The sequence below is a fragment of the Saccopteryx bilineata genome, chromosome 2, assembly GCF_036850765.1.
Source record: "Saccopteryx bilineata isolate mSacBil1 chromosome 2, mSacBil1_pri_phased_curated, whole genome shotgun sequence".
NCBI classification, from domain to species: domain Eukaryota; kingdom Metazoa; phylum Chordata; class Mammalia; order Chiroptera; family Emballonuridae; genus Saccopteryx; species Saccopteryx bilineata.
In genome coordinates, this window is record NC_089491.1 from 226252352 (window position 1) to 226277779 (window position 25428).

Sequence of the window (25428 nt, forward strand, 5' to 3'; positions counted from 1 at the left end):
CTTAGGCTTCAAGCCAGCCACCATGGGATCATGTCAGTAATTCCACACTCAAGCCGGGGAAACCTCACTCCAGCTGGTGAGCCTGCACTCAAGCTGGCGACCTCGGGATTTCGAACCTAGGATTTGGCATCCCAGGTCAGCTGTCTATCCACTGCACCACCACTGGTCACTTTAATACTTAATTAACAAGTTAGCATATTCCATTTGGAGATGTTACTCCAGCTGAGATGCTGAGCTGTTTTCTGGTTTAAAATATGGTATAAGTAGCCCTGGCTGATGGCACATTAGATAGAGCTTCGTCCTGAACTGCTAAGTTGCCTGTTTGATCTTGGGGTCACTGGCTCAATCCCAGTGTTGCCAGCTTGACTCCTGAGGTCACTAGCTCAAGCCTTGGTCATGATACATATGAGAAGCAATCAATGGCACAATTAAGTTGATGCTTCTCTTTCTCTCTCTTCTTCCCTCCCTCCCTCCTCCTCTTTCTCCCTACCTCTCTCTCAAAAAAAAAAAAAGGTACAAATAATAAAAAGCATATTTAGAAGAGATGCAAGACATGGGTTGTGAAATTGACCGAGCTGAAAGTCATACGCAGCTGGGACCACTCCTGTGGGTGGCAGAGTTGAAGGTAGTGTCAGCCGTTGCCATCTAGTGCACACTTTTTGGTGCCATTATCAGGACCTGAATCTGCAGTTATTGGCTTATGGCAGTATTTCTCAATCTTCAGTCACTTTTACACTTAATGCATTTGACAGTAATGCAGTTACATTCAAAATACAAATAATTGTATTTTAAAGGGGACCTTATGTGGCAATTATAAAAGAAAAACCAGTATAACTTCTAAATATATGGTTGCTATTTTTTTTTTTTTAGGTTAGAGGAGGGGAGATAAGACTCCCACATGAGACCCAACTGGGATTTACCTATCAATCCCGATGTTTGAGTACTGAGCTATTTTTAGCACTTGAGGCTGTTTAGCTTGGATCAGCCAAGCTATTTTTAGCTTCCAGGGCCACAGTCAAACCAGTTGAGCCACTGGCTGCGGGAGGAGAAGAGGGAGAGAAGGAGAAAGGAGGAGAGAAGCAGATGGTCGCTTCTGCTGTGTGCTCTGACCGGGAATCGAACCCAGACATCCATATGCCATCCATCCACTGAGCCACTGGCTGGGGCCTATAGTTTTTAAAGAAAAAAAAAAAGTTGTTAAACTGATAAATCTGATCAGTTAACAGAAATATAGCCCTGGACACATATGCCTGTGACTCACAGACTCCGTGCTTTGGTTCAGGATAGGTGGAGTAGATGCCAGCACTGTCATGGCTGCTTTGTAAGCTCCAGGTGTCAAGACCTTTGCTGGCTAGTCCCTTGATGAGGTCTCTGTGCCTTTATGCGATGGTTGGGCAAGGGGCGGCCTCTCTTTTCCACCTTCCCTATGCATAGCCAGATGCAGGTGGAACTAAGAGCATACACGTCAGTTTTCTCTGTACTTCTACACAGCACTGACAGATTCACTGAATGAAGATCTGACTCATCAGTGGCAAGCGCTGTACCTGTAATCCTCATGGTTTGCCTGAGGCGGCTCCCACCAATGTTGGCTTGATCCTCAGGTCATAAGTAATTGTTATTGAAGTGGAAAAAAAAAGATAAAAAGGAAAGAGAAAAGAAACAAAAATGAGTTCATCTACCTAACAGTATGTAATAGTCTTATATTCCACTGAGGACTCGGCAAACACTGCTGTGCGGTTTTGTCAGCCAGGCAGCATCACTCCCATTTTACTAATGAGGAAATGGAGGCCTCAACAGTTCGAAGATTTTGCCTAAGATCATCTAACTAATGACAGAGTCTGGGTTTCAGCACAGGTCAGTCAGACTTAAGAGCGTGTCCATCCAACACTTTTATGCCTCCTTCCAAAGAGTGGCCATTTTTATGCAAAATGAAGAATTTTTAATGTAGAAATAGTTGTTATTAATTTTCTAAGAGTGCTTTAAATAGCATTGTAATGTTTCATTTAAAAAAACTGATGATTTCTCAGAAAAAGTGACGACTCATACTGTGCTTTAGATAGCTCAGAAGTGGAAGCAGTTGGAAATGGCCTTGATTCTTTGTCACCGGACCACCTAAGTTATGCTTGAACTTAAAATTGATGTTTGAGTTTTCTCCTAGGAAAAGATGCTCATTGACAAAATGATGGAGTTTTTAAACTCACAGTTGAATAATTTAAAAAATATATAAACATAATGTGTGTCAAATTAACATTTTATAGAAGGCTGGAAGTGAAAAATTAAGTTTTTTCTTCCTCTTGCCAACCATCTTTTCTGTCCCTGAAGGTATCCACTGAATCATGTGTACTATTCCAGACATTTCCTATGAAGAACAGGTGCACATGTGCACACACACTTGTTCTTTTTTGCTTAACAATGTGTCTTTGTCTTGAATACCTTTCCTTATCACATCTTCATCAATCTCATTCTTTTTTATATTTTAATGTAATCCAAACAATTTCATTCACCCACTGTCTACTGCTGTCTGAGTCTGACAGGTCAGTGGAGAAAGATGGGAATACAGAAAACAGGAGGTGGTGAAGTGCACAGGGGTGTGTGCGGACAGAAAGCAGGGTGTAGTCATATGAGAGAAAGGAGCTTCTGGGGCTTCACGGAGGTGGCAATGCCTGAATCTGGTTTTGAAATCTCAGTTTTCTCCGTATGCCTCAGCAGCATTGGTAGAGACTCAGTTACTAAGGATCTGGCTCACTGATGGCCAGCACAGTATCTGTAATTTGTGTATAACATGTACTGTGACGTCATGCCACCTTCTCCCTGATAGTCCCTCCCATTGGGTCCAGAAACTTGACTGTGTTTCCAAAGCAGTCAAGGGTATGCTTGGAGGGTATGACCCAATGAGGAATGTGATAAAAATTCCCTAATTCCACATTTCCAGACAACATTGTAATATCCCAATGAGAGGACTTAAAGATTGTTTTATAATAACATAAACTAGCATAGCCCTTTTGAACTCGGAGTGCCTTAATTCTCAAACACTGAAGAGGTGGCATTTCTCCTCACTTCATGCTTGAGAAGAATGAACCTCTGAGAATTCACTGACATGCTAAGAGCACTGATAAGAACAAATATTTGAAAATGAGTCCTTTTATTCCGAAGCCCAGGGCTCTGTCTGCCTCCGCTGGGTGTTCATTCTCATCTATGAGACGGAGGTGATGCCCACTCAGAGGGTTTGTTGTGAGGATTAAATGAGATAGTGTTCTAAAGCATTTATTATATAGCACAAATTGCCAGTTGTAAACGTAGTCGCCAGGATGCAAAGTACAGCATGGGGGATGTAGTCAGTAATATTGTAATAACTGTGGATAGTGCCAGGCAGGTACTAGGCTTACTGGGGTGATCAGATTGTAAGGTATATAAATGTCTAATCACTAGGTTGTACACCTGAAACTAATACAATATTGTATTTCAGCTACAATTCAAAAATAAATAATTATTTTTAAAAGACATTTCCTTTTTTTTTTTTTTTGTATTTTTTTCTGAAGCTGGAAACGGGGAGAGACAGTCAGACAGACTCCCACATGCGCCCGACCCGGATCCACCCGGCACACCCGCCAGGGGCAACGCTCTGCCCCTCCGGGGCGTCGCTCTGCCACCACCAGAGCCACTCTAGCACCTGGGGCAGAGGCCAAGGAGCCATCCCCAGCGCCCGGGCCATCTTTGCTCCAGTGGAGCCTTGGCTGCAGGAGGGGAAGAGAGACAGAGAGGAAGGAGGGGGGGTGGGGGTGGAGAAGCAAATGGGCGCTTCTCCTCTGTGCCCTGGCCGGGAATCGAACCCAGGTCCCCCCGCACGCCAGGCCGACGCTCTACCGCTGAGCCAACTGGCCAGGGCCTAAAAGACATTTCTTATAGGTTCTGACTCAAATGGTAGGTGGTGGAAGTACTCTTAAGCTTTTCCACAATTTTCACACTCAAAATAGGTCTGTCTGCCCCAATGTTAAGTCATTAGTACGCCCTACAGATGACATAGTAAGAGCTTATCAGGTGCTTTACAGATTTTTGGATGTCCCTTCACAGTGGACTTGGAGGAGGGAGGGCCAGTGACCAAAGAGATCAGACAGATGACAGCTTTTTGGCACTGAAAGCTGAGTGTGGGTAGGTACTGCTATATGTATGTCTTTGCTTCGTGAAGTTGATGTGTTCTTGACCAAACAGTTTGATTCAAATGCATTGTAAATTATGTTATATTTTCAGTGTGCCAGAGGAGCTTATTCGTTAAAGGAACCCTGCAGTAAATCATTTTGCAAATATAATTCATTTGTTTGGGGGTTTTTTGTTTTCTTTTAAACTTTTTACAAATTTATTCATTTTAGAGAGAGAGAAGAGGAAGGAGCAGGAAACACCAACTCTCATATGTGCCTTGAATAGGCAAGCCCAGGGTTTCAAACTGGTGACCTTAGCGTCCCAGGTTGACACTTTATCTGCTGTGCCACCACAGGTCAGGCCCATTTGTTTTTATAATTTCAGAATGTTTTACACTTTAATCCTGGCACAAGTACTCATGAAAACGACACTGTTAAATATTATGGTTGTGAAAAACATTTATTGCCGAGCATAGCCAGGTCACAGTGACAAGGGATTTTATTTTTTAACAGTCAGAGAGAGGGATAGATAGAGACAGACAGACAGAAACGGAGAGAGATGAGAAGCATCAATTATTAGTTTTTCATTGCAACACCTTAGTTGTTCATTGATTGCTTTCTCATATGTGCCTTGACCGTGGGGCTACAGCAGACCAAGTGACCCATTGCTCGAGCCAGCGACCTTGGGTCCAAGCTGGTGAGCTTTTTGCTCAAACCAGGTGAGCCCACACTCAAGCTGATGACCTCGGAGTCTCGAACTTGTGTTCTCCGCATCCCAGTCGAACGCTCTATCCACTGCGCCATCGCCTGGTCAGGCGACAAGGGATTTATGTACTGACGGCTCATTGCTGTTGTTACGAGAACTGCTATATTTCTCTATCTTGTTTGGCTTACATGTAGTTTCCTGTTAAAAAATATTAAAAAGGAAAAATCCTATGCATAACAGTTCATTATTATGAAAAAAATGGCAAAGTCAGAATGGCATGAAAAAAGAAGAGCCTAACTATTGTACTTCATATTACTAGATTCTTGAAGCATAAATTGTCAAGTACAGTGAACACTGGCAAAGACTTAGGGTATGAAAATATAGATCTTTCACCTGGAGGGATCTCATTTGGTGGAAGGTGTGAACCTTTTAGAAAACACAGTCAAACAAAGTGTGAACCTTTTAGAAAACTAGCCTGACCTATGGTGGCGCAGTGGATAAAGCGTTGACCTGGAACAGTGAGGTTGCTGGTTTGAAATCCTGGGCTTGCCTAGTGAAGGCAGGTATGGGAGTTTGATGCTTCCTGCTCCTCCCCCCCTTCTCTCTCTCTCTCTCTCTCTCTCTCTCTCTCTCTCTGAAAAATAAATAAATAAATCTAAAAAAAAAAGGAAAACACAGTCACCTAAACTTGAAGTAGGTCTGTCTTCTCACTCAAAATCTAATACTCCTGAAGAGGCTTGTCTCCTGGATCACACCTTAACCCTTACGTAATGCCTGAGAGGTATTTTCAGATAGATCCAAGCCCATTGGAAAATTGGGATGCAGTAAAATTATTTATTTAGTTCTCCCTTTGGTGTTTGGTGCCACAGATTTTGTACTGGTGTGAGCATGGGGAAAACCTGTCTGACCACAGTGGGCATTTCAGTTTCTAGACGCTGCAGCTTCTGGACAAGTCAGCATGTCACAGACACTCTCTACCCTGGCAGGCTCTAAATGTTGGCAGAGTGGTTAGATTTTTTCTCTGCTTTCCTTTTGATGCCAAGTCCCTAGTCCAGACCTCCTGACCCTGAGTCACCAGTCTGTCCCTCCTAACCTTGTTTGTATTATCCTGGGTTTGTCTTTCCTGGGTTTGTCTTCCTGATTTCTACAGTGATTGACCCAAACAGTGACCTCCCAGCTGTGCTGCTCCAGGCTGGACACCAGCAGCACAGGCAGGTTGTGCAGAGATAGCCACTCTCATTCTCCTGCTCTTTCTCCTTATTGACCCCTTTTCCACTCTGACCCTGCTTGAGCCAGCAGTGCCCCACTGATCTATTCTATAGCTGGTCCCAGCTCTCAGCCTGCCAGGAAGTTCATCCCTGCTGTCATCCCATTTCCCCTGTCCCTGATCTTCCTGCTCTCTGAACCATGTGCCCTCCTACTCCCCACTGTCCTTGGGGCTGAGCTGACCCCTCTGTGGCCCCTCTCCTGTCACTCTACTGCACCTCTGCTCCCGTGTCTCTACAGCCTTTCACCTGGCTCAGCTGCGTCTGCCCTTGAGCACACATGCATTCTTGGAAAGTGCCAGTTGAAACTGGTTTTGCATCCAGTTTCCATTTTGACTTCAGCAGCTATGCTTTGGGAGTTTTCTTTTGTTGTTGTTGTTGTTTTTTTTGGTTTTTTTTACAGGGACAGAGAGAGAGTCAGAGAGAGGGATAGATAGGGACAGACAGACAGGAACGGAGAGAGATGAGAAGCATCAATCATCAGTTTTTCTTTATTTTATTTTATTTTTTTATTCATTTTAGAGAGGAGAGGGAGAGACAGAGAGAGAGGAGAGACAGAGAGAGAGAAGGGGGGAGGAGCTGGAAGCATCAACTCCCATATGTGCCTTGACCAGGCAAGCCCAGGGTTTTGAACCGGCGACCTCAGCATTTCCAGGTCGACGCTTTATCCACTGCGCCACCACAGGTCAGGCAATCATCAGTTTTTCATTGCGACGCCGTAGTTGTTCATTGATTGCTTTCTCATATGTGCCTTGACCAAGGGCCTTCGGCAGACCGAGTAACCCCTTGCTCGAGCCAGCGACCTTGGATCCAAGCTGGTGAGCTTTTTTGCTCAAGCTAGATGAGCCCACGCTCAAGCTGGCGACCTTGGGGTGTCGAACCTGGGTCCTCCGCATCCCAGTCCGATGCTCTATCCTCTGCGCCATCGCCTGGTCAGGCGCTTTGGGGTTTTTTAACACCCTAGCTCTGAAGACCTCTTCATGTCATTTAAGCTTTTTAATCAGGTAGCTAGTATTTATAACTGTAGTTCTTTCACTAGACAAATCTATGATGCTACCCCATCCTCACTTAGTTTTCTCGGCCTCAACTTCTGTTCAGAAAACAGACACACTTGTCAGCCATCCTGGGCCAGCTGCCCTCCCAGTGAGCACCCAAAAGCCAGACCTTGTCAGAAGAACATTGTTAACAAATTAGCAACTGATGTTCGTGTGCCAACAAGAAAAGCAGGATGTTCCAAAGCTCAGAAATAACTTTGCCCTGTTTGGCTGGAAGTTGAGGGAGAGATCAGTTAATGCAGTGACTTGCTTCAGGCCCATTCACAATTCCTGTGTGTGGATGTGGACGCGGCGCATGTCCGGCGCACCTTATTTTTCTTTCCTCTTCATTGTGCTTCACAGGTGCTGTGTTTTCTACAGGTTGAAGGTTGTGGCCACCCTATGTCAGACAAACCTATCAGCACATTTCCCAATAGCATTTGCTAGCTTTTTGTACTGGTGTTGCATCTTGGTAATTGTTGTAACATTTCAAACTCATTATATTTGTGATGGTGACCCCTGAGCTCTTATAGCTCTGTTTTGTGTTCATCCTTTATAGAAGCAATTGCTTCATTACATTTTTAAAAAATTCACAGTGAAATGCATGGTCACAGTTTTCATTCACTTCATGGTACTGTTTTTCTGGTGAAGGGTCATTCAGTCAACATTCGAGTGCCTACTGTTGTGATCACCTCTATACTGGCGTTTACGTTCCAGGGACACAGATAATTAATTAATAAAATAGATATGTATGTGTTTTAGAAGGTGACAGGTATTACAGAGCCGAGTCAGGGAGGGCTGGTGAGTGAGTGTTGAGGAGGGTAGTGCAGTTTTAAACAAGGAGGTTGGGGAAGCCTTACTGAAATGGTGTCATTTGAGTAATGACTGGGTTGAGATGAGGGAGCAACTGTTAAAGAAAACAATTATTCATGATAATAAGGCAGACTTTATTCAAGGGAGACCACTTCACAGGGTCTTGCAGTTGGGATCTGGCTCAACTTGGAGTAGTAGAACATGGGCAAGTGGGAATTGATAGCCAAGGAGCAGGGTGGGCGTCAGTGGATGGAAGATTACTAGTGATACCAGGCATTTGATTCTGGCTAAACTGACCTAACAGAACTCTGGCTAAAGGCAGGCCAGGGTGAACAGATATCATTGGGGGGGGTGGGGGGGTGGAAGATGAGGAACCCAATCAAAGTTGATCAGATATGTTAGATGACTAAACTGACTGCAGAATTTTTGCTAAAATTAGAAAACTCAGAAAATAATACAGAAACCCCAAATCAAGCCTTAGTTGAAAAAGAGCTCAGGCGAGGCACAGGAGAGTTTGGTCAAGGAGAGAATCTTTGTCACAAGCCATGTGGCTGTCTGGAGAATGAGCAGCCAGGAAACAGGAAGAGCATGTGCAGATGCTGGGGCCAGAATGAGCAGGCAGGTGAACTGAAGAGCAAGGGCGCCAGTGAAGGGTGAGTCGGAGTAGGGGGAGGTGTGTGAAGAGGTGAGGTCAGACAGGTCAGGAGGAGGGGCATATCTCCCTTTGTAGGCCATCAAAATGACTGGCCTTTATTTACCTTGAATGAGACTGGGAGCCTCTGTCAAGTTCCTTTAAGTAGAAGAGTGAGGTTATTTGTGTTTTGTGTATGCATCTTCAGCCACTTGCATTTCTCTTATCTTCCTCCCTCTCTCATTTTTAAATCCATTACATGTCCTGTGCTTCTCTGCTGGGTTGTTTTTTTGTTTTTTTTTTAATTGACTTTTAGGGAGAGAGAGAAAGGGAGTTAGAGAGAAAGAGATAAGCTTTGATTTGTTGATCCACTTACTTATGTCATTGGTTGATTCTTGTATGTGCCTGACCGGGGATTGAAACCACAACCTTGGCATATCAGAACAGTGCTCTAACCAACTGAGCTACCTGGCCAGAGCCTCTGCTGGTTCATTTAATGTTACCTTCTTGTAGGAGATTAATTTATTCCTAGAATAATCCGACTGAGGTTTTACATGTGATTTTCTTTATTCTTCTTCTGCCTATAAAATAAACAGCTAGTGGAGGTTCTCAGGGCAGAGGGCGGGGTTGCCTCCCACTGCTGCAGAGACAGACTGAGGCCTCCTCAGTGCGCATTTGTGGGATTTCTCACTGGGTTCTGCCTCCTCTGCTTCTTAGAACCTGACCACTTCCTCCAGCCATGCCCTCACCTTTTAGAAGTGTGTGTTTCTACAGCCAAGGGGCCTTGCTTTGGTTTTGTTACTGCATGTTACCCCATTCCCTTTCCACTCTTTTTAGCAACTTTCACCTACTTCATAGTATTTAACTGTCCTTGCTTTGCCAAAAATGGAGTTTGTGGTTTTGTTTCTTGTTCTTTTTGGTGATCCCAGGAAGCCAGAGGGGGATGCTGACTTGAGGCCACCATCTTCAAACCCAGAGTCCCAGTTGTGAGTTTGGTATTAATTCCCAAGAACAAGAAAGAAAAAAGTGTAGTTTGGTAGTGGCCTTATACATTTAGAGAAGACAGTGAGAAAAGGTAGTCTCTTTCCATCCTTATGGCAGTAGTTTCTGCTGAGAAAGCCAGTATGGCTGGGAGGCAGGTGTGACCAGCAGCCTGTGAACACCCTGTTCCCAACCTGATGTTTTGGTCTGTGGTTGAAGAAGACGACTGCTGGGGCATTTCCTCCGGGGCAGAGATATAAGCTGACTGCAGCAGGCTCCCTGCCTGTAGTGTGGTTCCTGTGAACAACACATCACTCCCAGAGGAGGAAGGTTTCACGTGCTGGTGTGATCCAAGGCGTTGTACAGGCCCACCCTGATGGACAGCATGGGTCCAAGGCCCTGGGAGGGGCAAGATGTGCAGTCGAAAGTCTGGGATCTATTACCTGTGTCTTGTGCATACACACATCTACGGGGCCTGCATTTCTCTCATCAGTGTTTCTTAACCTTTCTTAGGTCAAGGGCCTTCTTGACAATAGGCCAAAAGTGATGGCTCTTCTCCCTAAACAATAGCATACATGTGGGTTCACTGCCATCCTTGAGTCTGTGAGTGGCATCTCTTCCAAGTCATGGCCCTCGGTTGACAAACTCCCACTTGGGTAAGGTATCAGCACTGTCTTGTTTTCTCCTTGTTGAAAGTTTAGATACAAGTCTGCGGGGGAATTTCTCCAGGAAGTCTGCCGGTTTTCCTTAATGTTTATTCAAGTTCATTCTGTCCTCCTTTGCTAGGATTAATGAGGAATTCTCTGGTAAACCTAAAACTAATACAATGTTATATATCAATTACAGCTCAATTAAAAAAACAAGAAAGAAATTGTTTTCTCATTACTGTGAGTCTTAACTTGTTGAACTATCTTCTCTTTCTAAAATTCTTGGCTCTTTGGACTATACTTGGGCTAATTCTATATCCTCCTTTTGTTGGTAGGAATTGAATAGACCTGTGTATTTGTTAGAGTGCCTAATTTATCAACAAATATTTTATTAATTTTGTATTCTCTCTACTGTTTTCTTTCTTAATTAAAATCAAAGAATGACAGAAGAGCCCCTTGGATCATAAAATATTTATCCTGCTCACTTTCAAGGTACTTCACTGCTTTTTCCTTCTTACGCAGTAGGGATTTAGGAAGGTGCTAATGTTGTGATCTTAATGTGCCAACCGGTTCTCAGTCCAGGTCCTGTTCCCAGGAGGCTAACTGAAAATGTTAGGATTAAAAAGAAGCAGAACTTTCCTCAAGTGTTACTGTGTTGTTTAATTGATCAAGTTTATGAAATTATTTTCTCTCAATTTATCTCTGGGACATATCAGTGAAGCATTTTTTATTATTTTTTTCGACAGACAGGAACGGAGAGATGAGAAGAATCAATCATTAGTTTTTCGTTGCACTTTGCAACACCTTAGTTGTTCATTGATTGCTTTCTCATATGTGCCTTGACCACGGGCCTTCAGCAGATTGAGTAACCCCTTGCTCGAGCCAGCGACCTTGGGCTGAAGCTGCTGAGCTTTGCTCAAACCAGATGAGCCTGCACTCAAGCTGGTGACCTTGGGGTTTCAAACCTGGGTCTTCTGCATCCCAATCCAATGCTCTGTCTACTGTACCACCGCCCGGTCAGGCTCAGTGAAGCATTTTTAAAATTTTTAAAATTTATTTTAGCAAGAGAGGTAAGGAGAGAGAGAGACAGACAGGAACATCGGTATGTTCATGTCTGTGCCCTGACCAGGGGTTGAACCAGCAACCTCTGCACTTCTGGATGATGCTCTAACCATCCAAGCTGTCTAGCCAAGGCTGCAGTATATTTTTTAAAATATACTGGTGGATTTTAATTTGTAAATTTTAGATTTCTCTTTCATTTGGGTTATACAAAAATTAATAGAATTATTTTTTTGATGAATTTTAATGGGGGACATTGATAAATCAGGGTACATCTGTTCAGAGAAAACATCTCTAGGTTATTTTGACATTTGATTATGCTGCATTCCCATCACCCAAAATCCAATTGTCTTCCGTCACCTTCTAACTGGTTTTCTTTGTGCCTCTCCCCTCCCCCAACCCCCTCTGTCTCCTTCCCCCCACCCTGTAACCCCCACACTCTTGTCCATATCTCTGAGTCTCATTTTTATGAGAATTAATTTTAATTAAATTTAAAAATATTTCAGAGGAATTTTCATTTAAATTCGCTCATGAGATTTTTAACATTAAGAACAAAATGAGCCCTGGCTGGTTTGCTCAGTGGTAGGGCATTGGTTTGGTGTGTGGAAATCCGGATTTGATTCTTGGTCAGGGCACACAGGAGAAGTGACCATCTGCTTTTTCTCCCCTTCCCTCCTCCTTCTATCTCTCTTTCTCTCTCTCTCTCTTTTCCTCCTGCAGCCATGGCTCAGTTGGTTTGACCACATGAGCCCTGGGTGCTGAGGATAGCTCCCTGGAGCCTCCATCTCAGACGTTAAAAATAGCTCAGTTGCCAGTATGGCCCTAGATGGGCAGATCATTGGCCCCAGACAAGGGTTGCTAGGTGAATCCCAGTTGGGGTGCATGCAGGAAGGAGTCTGTCTATCCACCATACACCATAGACAGACTCACTTGGAAAAGAAAGAGAAAAAGAAAAAACAAAATGAGTTCTACTCCTTGAATTCTGCTTAAAATGGAGATGATAGTGTTTGTTTTAATTTAGCCTTTTAGGCCTGACCAGGCGGTGGTGCAGTGGATAGAGCGTCAGACTGGGATGTGGAAGACCCAGGTTCGAGACCCTGAGGTCGCCAGCTTGAGCACAGGCTCTTCTGGTTTGAGCAAAAGCTCACCAGCTTGGACCCAAAGTTGCTGGCTCAAGCAAGGGGTTGCTCGGTCTGCTGAAGGCCCGTGGTCAAGGCACATATGAGAAAGCAAACAATGAACAACTAAGGTGTCGCAACAAAAAACTGATGATTGATGCTTCTCATTACTCTCCGTTCCTGTCTGTCTGTCCCTATCTAAACCTCTCTCTGATTCTCTCTCTCTGTCCCTGTAAAAAAAAAAAAAAAATAGACTTTTAGGTCTTTGGCATGGGGAGTGGGAAAGAAAAACAAAGTACTTAGCACACCTAAGGGACATAGAATGTTCCCTGCTTCCAAAATTTCACGTAAGGTGAAAACTTAATATAACTTTTTTCAGTAGCTGACTAGAGGAAATAAAGGGTAAACAGATTTAAACACCAATAGGGCAGTTTTTTTTTTTTTCTTTTTTGATGCCTCGATCTGTAGGCCATTTTTAATTTTTGCTGAGGTTTTTTTATTTGTTTTGCCAACAGTTTTCTATCATATGACCATTTGGCAAGTCATGCTAAATTTCTGAAAGTCATTTAAGAAACTCATTGTTTTGTATTTATTGTAGAATCTCTTTCTGCTCTGGGTGATGCTATTTAATGTCAACTTCCTTTTCCTCTCATCTCCCTACTCCCATAGCAAATTGAGACTATCAAATTCTATGCCCATAGGAAGAAACTGCATTCCTAGAAAGAAATGTCATTAATGTCCATATTATCTTACTTAGTAATGATCTTCACATAAATGAATAGACGATCTGTTGTGAAATCTTTTTTAAATGATTTATGAACCAGGGAAATCTGGACTGGAATGTTTGCCAGAGTGAATCAGGAGGACGTGGAGGGACCAGGAAGTTCTTCAGTGAAAATGCAGTGTTGCCTTCACGTGTTGTGTTAATAGCCTCTAGATCTCTCCAGTGAGGCTTGCTGGGCTAACAGTTGTATTAAGGTACTCATGCACTTGAAAATGTATAGTCATTTTTGTCACCATAGTTGAGAAAGAACCTAAAAAAGGGTTTTATCTTATCGTGTTTTTTCTGAAGAGATCATTACCAGACATGGGGCCATGAGTCTGACATTTGCCCAGGCCTTTCTCTTTGCCCTTTTGAAATCATACATTTGTTAGGACCTCTCAGCTGGAACAAAGGAAAATTTGCCTGGAATGAAAATTTGTCTGGAAGGACTAGGTGGGATGAGATTCCTTGCCCATCAGTGTATGTCCCGTCTGCCCTGGTATTATCAGTGGCCATCCCAACCCCCACCTGGGGCCCTTCCTGCTCACCTTGACCTCCAGGTGTCTGGTCTGTAGTAAGTACTCAGTGAAGTCTGCATCTTTGAACAAATTGATTGTGAAGGTGGCTTACTTTTGCTAACAAACAAGGTGAATGAAGAGACCTCCTAATCTGACTAGCGGCTGCCTCTCCTAGGAAATGCTGTCAGGTGTGGTGGTCATATGTGGGAAGGATTCTGTCCAGCACCAGGGAATCTCTTTGACAGTGGAAGGAACCGTGAACCTCCAGCTCAGTGCCAAGAGTGTGGGTGTGTTCGAAGCCTTCTATAATTCAGTGAAGGTAAGTGCTTGGATTACACATTATTAGTTCATTATTCAAGTGTTTATGGTGGTTTTTACCTGCTATCTGGCTTTGTTATTGTTATTTGTCATTATTTTTCAAGTACTGGAGTGGGTGGTAGTCACACTTTTACTACTGTACTTACTAATCAAACTGAAAAATAGATATATTGATTCTGAATAGATCCAGTTATTGGAAGTCCTCTTGCTTTTATTTCTATTAGGTAGGACTAAAAGAACTATAAGTGGACTAATTCCAGCCATAACAAAGGCTGGAGCACTTCTGAAAAGTTGTGCTATGATTTCTAGCACTCACCTTCTTAAAAAAACAAAAAAGACTGTTACTTTAAGTGTGTATATGGCTGCTATTGGATTTGGCCTTCAGGTAAGAGCAGTGGCTTTTTTTTTTTCGGCATGAAAAACTTCACTAATTTGCATGTCATCCTTGTGCAGAGACTATACTTATCTCTGTATGGTTCCAATTTTAGCACATGTGCTGCCGAAGTGAGCACACAGTGGCCATTCTTGTCATTTAGGGCAGACTTCTGTCTGCCAGAATGAAAACTTGTTCCACACTTATGGCTTCCTTTTCCTGAAAGACATATTAACTCTCATCTTTGGGGGAAGAATTAAGAGGAAAGAAGGGTTCATTAACAGTATTTCCATTCAGGCCCTTCCCATGTTTTCTACAAGTTTCTTATTTTCCTTCAGTAGCTCTTAGAGATTTATTTCAAAAGTTGTGGATTTTCTCAAAGTGATTCTCAACCAGTGGTAGTCAACCTGGTCCCTACTGCCCACTAGTGGGCATTCCAGCTTTCATGGTGGACAGTAGCAGAGCAACCAAAGTATAAATAAAAAGATAGATTTAACTATAGTAAGTTGTTTTATAAAGATTTATTCTGCCAAACTTAGCGAAAATCCGACATAAAGTACTTGGTAAAATTATTATTATATGCTTTAACGTGCTGTAACTCTGCTTATAAATTTTATAAAGTAAAGTTACTTCCCTACTTTATAAATCACCGGTGGGCCTGACCTGTGGTGGCTCAGTGGATAAAGCGTCAACCTGGAAACACTGAGGTTACAAGTTCAAAACCCTGGCTAGCCTGGTCAAGGCACATATGGGAGTTGGTGCTTCCTGCTCTTCCCCCTTCTCTCTCTCTATCTCCCCCCTCCTCTCTAAAATAAATAAATAAATAAATAAAAAAAAAAAACCACATGTATATGGTCAAATAATTAAAAAAAAAATCACTGGTGGGCGGTTAGAAAATTTTACTACTAACAGAGATACAAAAGTGGGCAGTAGGTATAAAAAGGTTGACTACCCCTGTTCTAAACCAAGGCTTAGACTACCTTACAGTTAAGGTAAGGTGTCAAGGTGTCATACCTGTCTTTAGGCAAGTTCCGAATGTATCGCCATAGAGGCCCTGCATAGAAACACAAGGTTCAGGAAAGGCCCTGCTCCTCTCACGGGGCGGTGGATTCTGGTGGTCCGTGGAGCACAGGCTGGGCAGGACGAGCCCTGGGTGCAGATGGCAGCCCTCTGACAAGTCCCTTGACTCTACCATATCTGCTGTTTCATTCTGAAGATGGTGCCTGTTGGGACAGTTGTTAGGATGATTAACTAAGATGTCTGGAGAGAGGAGAGGGAAGTAGCGGTTCATTTCTTCCTATGAACAGAACACCTGAGTGTTCAATAAATGATCATTATTGTATCAAACACTTGAACTGCCTCTGCTCACCTCCAGATGCAACACTGTGCTGCCCAGACACCAGGACGGTGGCATCCAAAGACTCAGGCTGTGTTTTTCAGGCGAATAAGAGTCACAGTGAGTGGAAGGGGCCCTGAAAGTTTTTGCATGACCTGAGCCGATTTCTCTTTCCAGCCTATTCAGATTATCAACAGCACCATAGAAATGGTGAAGCCAGGGAGGTTCCCCAGTGGCAAAACGGAAATTCCTTTTGAGTTCCCTCTGCACGTGAAGGGTAACAAAGTCCTGTATGAAACTTATCATGGCGTGTTCGTCAACATTCAGGTGAGTCTCCAAGTCCCGTGCAGTTGTCTTCATAGCTTTCTCCTGCAAAACAGCCTGGACTTCACTAAAGTTGATAGATGAATCCACAAATTTAGTCCTATACAGCGGTACCTTGAGATACGAGCAGACCAATATACGAGTTTTTTTTTTTTAAGATATGAGCTGCAACTCGGTCCGTATTTTTGTTCGAGATCCGAGCAAAATTCCAAGATACGAGTCGTGATTCGAGAAGCTGCCGCTAGTTGGCAAATTGGCGCACGAGTCCAGTATGGGCAGCACAACACCAGCATCTCGTTCTTTCTCACGTGTTACCCGCAGAATCAAGTCGAATCTTGTGCGCTGTACTTGTTCTTGCATTGTTTTTGCATTTTTTACTTTTTTGGTGTGCTATCATGAGGCCGAAGAAAGCGAGTGTAAAGGACAGTAGTGAGGAGAAGAAGAGAATGATGTTGATAGAAGTAAAGCAAGAAATAATAGAAAAACATGAGCGTGGTGTATGAGTGATTGAACTGGCAAGGCTGTACGACCGCAATACATCTACAATTTGTACCATCCTTAAACAAAAGGATGCCATCAAAAGAGCAAATCCAGTGAAAGGAACTATAATTCTGTCCCAATTAAGGACAAATATCCATGAAGAAATGGAGAAACTTCTGCTTGTGTCGGTGAAAGAGAAAGAGCTGGCAGGAGATACAGTGACAGAGACTGTAATATGCGAAAAGGCACGTATTATTTATGGCGACTTGAAGAAGAAAGAACCATCAACCTCAAAAGAGGCAGCAGAAGATACATTTAAGGCAAGTCACAGCTGGTTTGAAAATTTTAAGAAGAGATCTGGCGTCCACTCGGTGGTGAGGTATGGTGAAGCTGCGAGTGCTGACGTTAAGGCAGCTGAGGAGTACATCGCACTTTTGCTGTGCTTATCTCAAAGGAAGGCTACATCCCCCAACAAGTGTTCAACTGTGACAAAACAGGGTTGTTTTGGGAAAAAATGACCCGGAGGACTTTTATCACTGCAGAGGAGAAGAAGCTGCCAGGACATAAACCCATGAAGGACCATGTGACCCTTGCATTGTATGCAAATGCTAGCAGTGACTGTAAAGCCACTGCTAGTGTGTCATTCGGAAAGTCCTCCAGCCTTTAAGACTCACAGGATTGTGTGTGTGTGTGTGTGTGTGTGTGTGTGTGTGGCAGAGACAGGAAGAATCAGAGAGAGGGACAGACAGACAGGAACAGAGAGAGATGAGAAACATCAACTCTTTGTTGCTGCTTTGTAGTTGTTCATTGACTGCCTTCTCATATGTGTCTTGACCGGGGGACCACAGCATACCTAGTGACCTTTGCTCGAGCCAGCGACCTTGGGCTCTAGCTGGTAAGCCTTGCTCAAACCAGATGAGCCCGCATTCAAGCTGGCGACCTCGGGGTCTCGAATCTGGGTCTTCCACATCCCAGTCCGATGCTCCATCCACTGCGCCCCCGCCTGGTCAGACAACTCACAAGACTCTTAAAGAAAAACTGCAGGTTATGTGGCGTGCCAATGCTAGGGCATGGGTTACACGGCAGTTTTTTTATTGAATGGGTAAATCTCGTCTTTGGTCCTTCAGTGAAGAAATACCTTCAAGAAAATAAACTCCCAATGAAAGCATTACTAATCATTGATAATGCTCCAGCCCACCCACCTGGTCTTGAAGATGACATTCTCGATGAGTTAAAATTTGTGAAAGTCCTCTACCTCCCACCCAACAGGACTTCAATCTTGCAACCTATGGATCAGCAGGTCATTTCCAACTTCTAAAAGCTTTACACAGCCATGGCCAGATGGCTCAGTTGGTTGGAGCCTCATCCTCAAGCTCAGAGGTTGCTGGTTGGATCCCTGGTGAGGCCACATGCGGGAACAGATTGATGTCCCTGTCTCTGTCTGTCTCTCCCTCTCTCCCTTCCTCTGTCGCTAAAAATCAATAAATAAATTTTTTAAAAAAGCTTTACACAAAGCACTTTTCTGCCACTGCTTTGAGGTGATTGAGAATATAATTCTAACCCTTTGAGAGTTTTGGAAAGATCGCTACAACATCGTGATATGTTTACACATTATTGACTTGGCATGGCAAGAGGTTACAAGAAGAACCTTGAACTCAGCATGGAAAAAGTTATGGTCTGATGTTGTTGCAGACAGGGACTTCAAAGGATTTGAACCAGAGACTGAGACCAGGGTAGAAGCGTTGGAGATTGTGTCCCTCAGAAAGTTGATGGGTCTGGAGGTAGATGAGGGTAATGTAAATGAGCTCGTCGAGGAACATGAGGAGGAACTCTCAACTGAGGAGTTGAAGGAGCTACAGATGATGCAACATACGGAGCTTCTGCAAGAGATTAGTAGTGAGGAGGAAATAGAGTTGGAGGAGTGATTTCTACAAGTGAAATTAAAGACATGCTGGCAATGTGGAGAAGTTTCAAGTTTCTTTTTTTCTTTTTTTTTTTTTTCATTTTTCCGAAGCTGGAAACGGGGAGGCAGTCAGACAGACTCCCGCATGCACCCGACCGGGATCCACTCGGCACGCCCACCATGCGATGCTTTGCAACCTCCGGGGCGTCACTCTGTTGCATCCAGAGTCATTCTAGCACCTGAAGCAGAGGCCTCAGAGCCATCCTCAGCGCCTGGGCCATCTTTGCTCCAATGGAGCCTCGGCTGCAGGAGGGGAAGAGAGAGACAGAGAGGAAGGAGAGGGGGAGGGGTGGAGAAGCAGATGGGCGCTTCTCCTGTGTGCCCTGGCCGGGAATCAAACCCGGGACTCCTGTACGCCAGGCCAACACTCTACCACTGAGCCAACTGGCCAGGGAGCTTTCAAGTTTCATTGAAAAGAAACACCCAGAAAAAGTTTCAACTGGTAGTGCTTCAGCACTTTTTAATGACACTTGTTTGTCACATTTCCGTAACATTTTAAAAGGCAGGCGAAAGCAAACCTCTTTAGATAGATTTTTATTCAAAAGTCCTGCAAGTGAAAGTGTCAAAAGTGCAACCAAAAAGACAAAAACAGGTGATGATTAAATGAAAAATACATAATGTTAAGCTTAGGTTAAGTTTAAAGTTAAGAAAGTGCATTTTTTACAATTAAGTTTTTGTGGTTTCATTTTAAGTAAAGAAAGTGCAGTTTTAGTTTTGTTTCTTTTTTTTTTAGATTTTATTTATTCATTTTAGAGAGAGGGGACAGAGAGAGAGGAGGGTGGGGAGGAGCAGGAAGCATCAATTTTCATACGTGCCTTGACCAGGCAAGCCTGGGGTTTCGAACCGGCAACCTCAGCGTTCGAAGTCAATGCTTTTACCCACTGCGCCACCTCAGGTCAGGCTTAGTTTTGTTTAAAGTAAAGAAAATGCAGTTTTAGTTTACATTTAGTGTTAAGAAAGTACAGTTTGGCCCTGGCCGGTTGGCTCAGCGATAGAGCATCGGCCTAGCGTGCGGAGGACCCGGGTTCGATTCCCGGCCAGGGCACATAGGAGAAGCGCCCATTTGCTTCTCCAACCCTCCGCCGCGCTTTCCTCTCTGTCTCTCTCTTCCCCTCCCGCAGCCAAGGCTCCATTGGAGCAAAGATGGCCCGGGCGCTGGGCATGGCTCTGTGGCCTCTGCCTCAGGCACTAGAGTGGCTCTGGTCGCAATATGGCGACGCCCAGGATGGGCAGAGCATCGCCCCCTGGGGGGCAGAGCACCGCCCCTGGTGGGCGTGCCGGGTGGATCCCGGTCGGGCGCATGCGGGAGTCTGTCTTACTGTCTCTCCCTGTTTCCAGCTTCAGAAAAATGAAAAAAAAATAAAATAAAATAAAAAAAAAGAAAGTACAGTTTTAGTTTACATGTCTACAGTGCCTGCATCCCTTCTTCCCTCCCTCCTCCTCCACCATTCACCTCCATTAGCCACAGTTGTCTGTCTCCAAGGTAAGAATACAGTACTAAATACATAACACTTCTTTCTTTTACTTAATATATTTTGTTACACATTGGTAAAGTATACATCTGTGTTTCTTAATTAAAAACATGTCTTTTTTCATAATTTAGGATGGTTTAGGGATGTTTCAGAGGGCTGTAACGGATTAAATCTATTTGAATTATTTTAAATGGGAGAAATTTGTTTGATATACGAGTTGACTGATTTACGAGCTCAGTTACATAACGAATTAAACTCGTATCTCAAGGTACCACTGTATTTATTGCTGTTCAACCGCCCATGTATATTCTATATCTATTTCTCATTTTGCCCCAAGGAATACTTTTTATGTCTGCCCATGATTTTTGATAGGAATCCCAGAGGACCCAGGCTATAACCTCTTCTCAGCAATCCCTTTGTTTCTCTGCGCTCTGTTCAAGACACACTGACTCTGTGAAGGGTGCTTTTATACTTGGTAATAGATATGCCCTCCCTCCCCTCTAGCACCCGCACTAACTTGTCTGTTTTTATACATATAAATATCTCTTTGTTTAATACCCAAAGGCTACTACTTTAACATAGGCTTGTATTCTTTATTGAACAAACCTTATAAATGAGGGGGAAGTGAATTTATGGCTTCCTGTCCACCTCTGTGGTTCAGGATGTCTTTCACAGTTGCTATTGTTGTCTCAGGCACAGTTTGGATGCATGACTCAGAGAGGGAGAAAGAGCTTTTCCTTTATTCAGTGGGAAGAAAGGTACTTTTGTGATACCACCAGTCTTGCTGCAAGAGCCATGCTAGATGAAACAACAGACACTATTTTGTCTTGCGTATGTGCAAGAGGCCTGAAAAGTTATGAAATTTTTCATTTGTTAATGAACTTTTAGCTGATAACTCGGTCTTGGTAGAGACTATTCCCTTGCTTAATATTTAGTAGTTTTAAAAATAAAAATGATCAAAACACTTGTGAGAGTTTAACCAAGTGTACGTGAGTTTTATAGATTGCTTATAGCATCTGTCAAGAAGCAGCCCATGCAGTACATAATCAATTCTAATGCAATAAATATCTTTCTGTGAAGAAGAAATGTTTCTCATCCATTATTATTAGTGCACCTGTTTCAGGCACTATGTATACTAAAGGCTTTGGAAAATCCCTAGGAAGTAACAGTAATAATTAGATAAGCATCAAGATTTAAAGAAGCTGCTTGTGTAAACATCCAGATCTCTGGTGTAGAAACCTGAGTCCTCACTGACCAGCTTTCGGGGTTGGGAATGTTTTCACCATGAAAGAAAGTAAATGAAAAATGCCTTTTTAGCAAGACTGAAAATACATGAATATTTCTTTTGAAAATTATTTTTATTCTGTTTTCCTGAATCTGCATCAACTGCTTTACCCATACAGCTCTTTAAAACTGTTTGTTTAATAATATAAGCATATGTTCATTAGAAACTGAGTAGAATAACATCAGATTTTTAGTGGTCATACTTCTTGTTACTTTCTCTTGTTAATCATTCTTGTTAAAAGACTAATTTGTTTAAAATAAAATTGGAAATTTCATTCTCTTCCAAATAATGCCAAGAAAGACACAGAGCTACTTACAAAACTGTGTTTGTATTCCTGCATAGCTGTGTTTAAATTGGAAACACAATTAGTTAAAATGCAAAAGGACCTGGAACACTGAGGTCACTGGTACAAAACGCTGCACTTGCCCGTCAAGGCACAAATGGGAGTTGATGCTTCCTGCTCCTCCCCCCTTTCTCTTTCTCTCTCTCTCTCACTCTCCTCTCTAAAATGAATAAATAAATAAATTATTTTTTTTTAATGCAAAAGGAGAGGTTACATGGTAAATTCTTTAGTAAGGCCAATAGTCACTCAGCTCTCCTTTAATTTGGTCTATAATTATAACATAATTCCACACCTCCCCAAATGTCTCACAAGTTTCCAAAATGAAGAGATTTCTTCTTAAGCTCATATTTATAAGAGCTTATCACCCTTATACATATCACCTAGATTCAACATTTATTGGTATTTTGACATCTTTGTTTCGTGTATGTTTTGAATCATTTCAAGGTTAGTTGACACTTCATTTCAAAATACTTAAATATCCATCTCCAAAAAATAGGGACATTCTCCTAAATAATTAAGTGAACATTTTCATATCTATCAAAATGAACAAAAATTCCCAAATATCATCCACCGTTAATTCATATTCAAATTCATCATTGCTCCTTTAGGAAAATACACTTCTTGAGAGAAACTAGTATTAGGGTTTTTGCATCTCTTTTTCATTCATCAATTCATTCATTCAGTTTCTAGACGAGTCTTTTCCTAGCCTCCTTGTTTTACAGGAAAGCAAGTGACACTAGTCACACGGGCCGCCTCCTCATAGGGCCACAAGCCATCCGCCCTTTTTGTGCCTGCTGCTCACTGCACCTCCTCTAGAGATTGCTGGGTGGGTGCATTATGTTGGATAGAAAGTGTTGTTCAACCCTAATAACATCTTTCTCAAATTATATAGGTGCAAGGAAATTTTACACTTATAATTTGAATTGTGCTGTAGTAACAGTATAAAAAAAGTAAAGATGGTAAGACAGAATGAAGGATTTAAAATGTAGCCAGTATCGAGCCCCCAGTTTGTAGGGGTGGGTCTGCTTATTGCTTCTTAACCTGAAGGCTTGATGACATCTGCTATTACTCTGCCTATCCATGCACTGCGTCCCTTTCTCCCCTTTATTGCTAGGAAGTGCACACAAGAATCCCTGTGGTCATTCTAGCGAGGCTTTATACTATGACACAAAATGCAGCAGTACCAACACTCTGCTGAAACTGTGTGTGCAGAATTAATTCAGAGAGATACTAGTCATCCTTTTTTTCAGTTAAATACCCTTTCTAGGAGTCTGCTTTATCTATGGACAAGCATCTTCTTTCTTTATGCTCGTTAATACTGTATTTACTGACAGTTGAAAAAGATAGAATTTGGCACCTTCTTTTGGTGCCCTGCTCAAGTCTGACCACCCTGACCTGTAGCTCAGATGATCTGGATCACGCCTTAATAACTGGCAAAGCTCACAATAAAGGGAAAAGACCCTGGGCTTTGCAGCAGACAACTCAGCTCGAATCACAGTATTGCACAAACATGCAGGGTGGGTTTTGGCAACAGGTAGGTGTAAATTCAATCCCACCTCTGATCCCGCAGCCTTGGTGACTTGTCCTCTGGGTTGGGAACACTTCCACCATGCTCTAGCACTCTGTTCCTAGTCCCTCAGCCCACAGATTGGCATGTGAAGAAACGGTATCAGTTCCAAACCACACCTCCAGCACAGTGACCAGCTCGCAGTGGGCTGTTCCTAGGGAGGACGGGCAGCCTTGCAGCAAGCACAGAACAGGGACTAGTGCAGGAAGAGGGTAGAGGCCAGCAGAGGAATCAGAGATGGAGATGTGAAGAGCCAGAGTGGCGCTCCACTCCCCACCTGGCCCGTCCGTGCAGGCAGGACACACCTCTGCAGGCAATGGGCAGGGCTCTGGGCAGAGCCATTCAGTGATACCAGCCATGACTGGCTGATCTGGATGCTGATGGATCTGCAGGTCCTTCCTTCTGCTTTTTCCTTCACTTTTGTAGGTGTTTGAATTTCTAAAAATAAAAAATTTAAAAGACTTTTTATTCCTCCTTTACATTAAAATATAAAGAGGTAGATTTAAGATGCTCTGGAGTCCTAGGGCATTCTCCATTGTTCCTTTCTATGCTCCTGAGTGCAGGATGACACTGATCTTGCTGTGGTACCAAGTACACACCATGCACAGAGCTCTCTATGGGGAGCTGTGCCCAGTAGCTCGCTGATCTGAGAAGTGCCAGCTGCTGGTCCATGGCCTCTTGTCCTGCCACATTCGTCCTCCTACAAAACAGCTGCCGTGTGCAAGAGCCACCCTGTGCCAGGCCCTGCATTGAGTGCAGCACACGTACGTTCTCACTGAATGAGGGTAGGTTGGTTACCATTGACAGAGCAGGACGGGGAAGCTCAGAGCAGCTGCGTTGTGTCAGGGCAGTCTAAACAAGCTTCTCCTCTACACCTGCTCATCCTTTTCCACCGTCTGGCCTTTCTCTGCTGCAGGCAGGACTCTGCACCCGTGTTTCAGTGGGTCCAGCCTCAGGATGGCTGTGGGAATAGACTGACAGTAACCTGAACATGTTTTTCTGAAATACAGGAATGCCTTTATTTTGAGCATTAACTCCTACTGTATATATTGATTTCACAAATTTCCCTAAAATATTGATTTGCCTCTTTGAAAGCAAATTATACCAAAATGACATTCTCTTCTCCAATTTTTCCATCTAGTATACCCTGCGCTGTGACATGAAGCGGTCTCTGTTGGCCAAAGACTTGACAAAGACCTGCGAGTTCATCATTCACTCTGTTGTAAGCTGTCCTTGGTGCTCTGGTACTGAATAGGAACCTCTGTGCAGTCTGGGATTCTATCTGCGTCTAGGCTTGTCAGTTAACCTGTTGCTGTCTCGCTTCCGCTGAAATGCACAGCTCCTAGGTCAGAGACAAGGGGCCTTTTTTCGGCACAGCCAGTAGCATGCTCATCAGTGTGCGTGTCATTTCCTGGGCCCAAGTCCCCGACAGATGCCATAGGCCCAAATGACACTGCACCTGAGGGGGCTTGTGCCCCAGTTGCAGAGTGCCAGCTGGGGACCCACCTCTGTCACCAGTAGTGAGTGAGCCTGACCTTTGTCCTGGAGGGGATTTGCCTCACCCTCACGCTGCACGGCACACCGCTCAGAGGTGGCCCGGCCCCGGTAAAGAGCAGTCTGGGCCTCCATTTGTGGCATATCCACAAGAATGTACAGGGGCACTCAGACCCTGGGAGGGCTGCCCCTCCTAACACCTGCTGATATTTTACAGTGACGTAATGTTCTTTAAAAATTCCTGTCACAGCCCTGGCCGGTTGGCTCAGCGGTAGAGCGTCGGCCTGGCATGCCGGGGACCCGGGTTCGATTCTCGGCCAGGGCACATAGGAGAAGCGCCCATTTGCTCCTCCACCCCCCCCCTTCCTCTCTGTCTCTCTCTTCCCCTCCCGCAGCCAAGGCTCCATTGGAGCAAAGATGGCCCGGGCGCTGGGGATGGCTCCTTGGCCTCTGCCCCAGGCGCTAGAGTGGCTCTGGTCGCGGCAGAGAGATGCCCCAGAGGGGCAGAGCATCGCCCCCTGGTAGGCAGAGCGTCGCCCCTGGTGGACGTGCCGAGTGGACCCCGGTCGGGCGCATGTGGGAGTCTGTCTGACTGTCTCTCCCCGTTTCCAGCTTCAGAAAAATAAAAAAAAATAAAATAAAAAAAAATAAAAAATAAAAATTCCTGTCACATGTTAGCTAGGATGCTGGATCCTCCTCCCCCCATAGGCAACTCTAAATTCTCCAGGGAGTCCTCTGCAGCCCAGCTGGTGCTGTGCCTTGGCCATGCAGAGCTGAGCAGTGGCTGGCAGTGTCTGCCCTC

The 25428-nt window shown here is 43.9% G+C and overlaps 1 protein-coding gene and 1 non-coding gene across 7 annotated transcripts in view; one reads left to right on the forward strand and one right to left on the reverse strand.

Moving 5' to 3' along the window:
• VPS26C (VPS26 endosomal protein sorting factor C) overlaps positions 1-25428 on the forward strand; it is a 54636-nt gene that overhangs the window by 3194 nt on the left and 26014 nt on the right. For 3 of the 6 annotated variants that reach the window (XM_066259385.1, XM_066259387.1, XM_066259386.1), the window contains exons 2-4: positions 13847-13990; positions 15876-16025; positions 24274-24354. In XM_066259385.1, coding sequence (XP_066115482.1) covers positions 13847-13990; positions 15876-16025; positions 24274-24354 — 375 coding nt within the window. Of the gene's footprint in view, positions 1-13236; positions 13369-13846; positions 13991-15875; positions 16026-24273; positions 24355-25428 lie in introns of those variants that run through there. The other 3 variants (XM_066259389.1, XM_066259390.1, XM_066259388.1) reach the window with 2 other exon arrangements.
• LOC136327978 (U6 spliceosomal RNA) lies at positions 14398-14501 on the reverse strand. Its single transcript, XR_010730025.1, has one exon. It is a non-coding gene; the product is annotated as a U6 spliceosomal RNA (small nuclear RNA).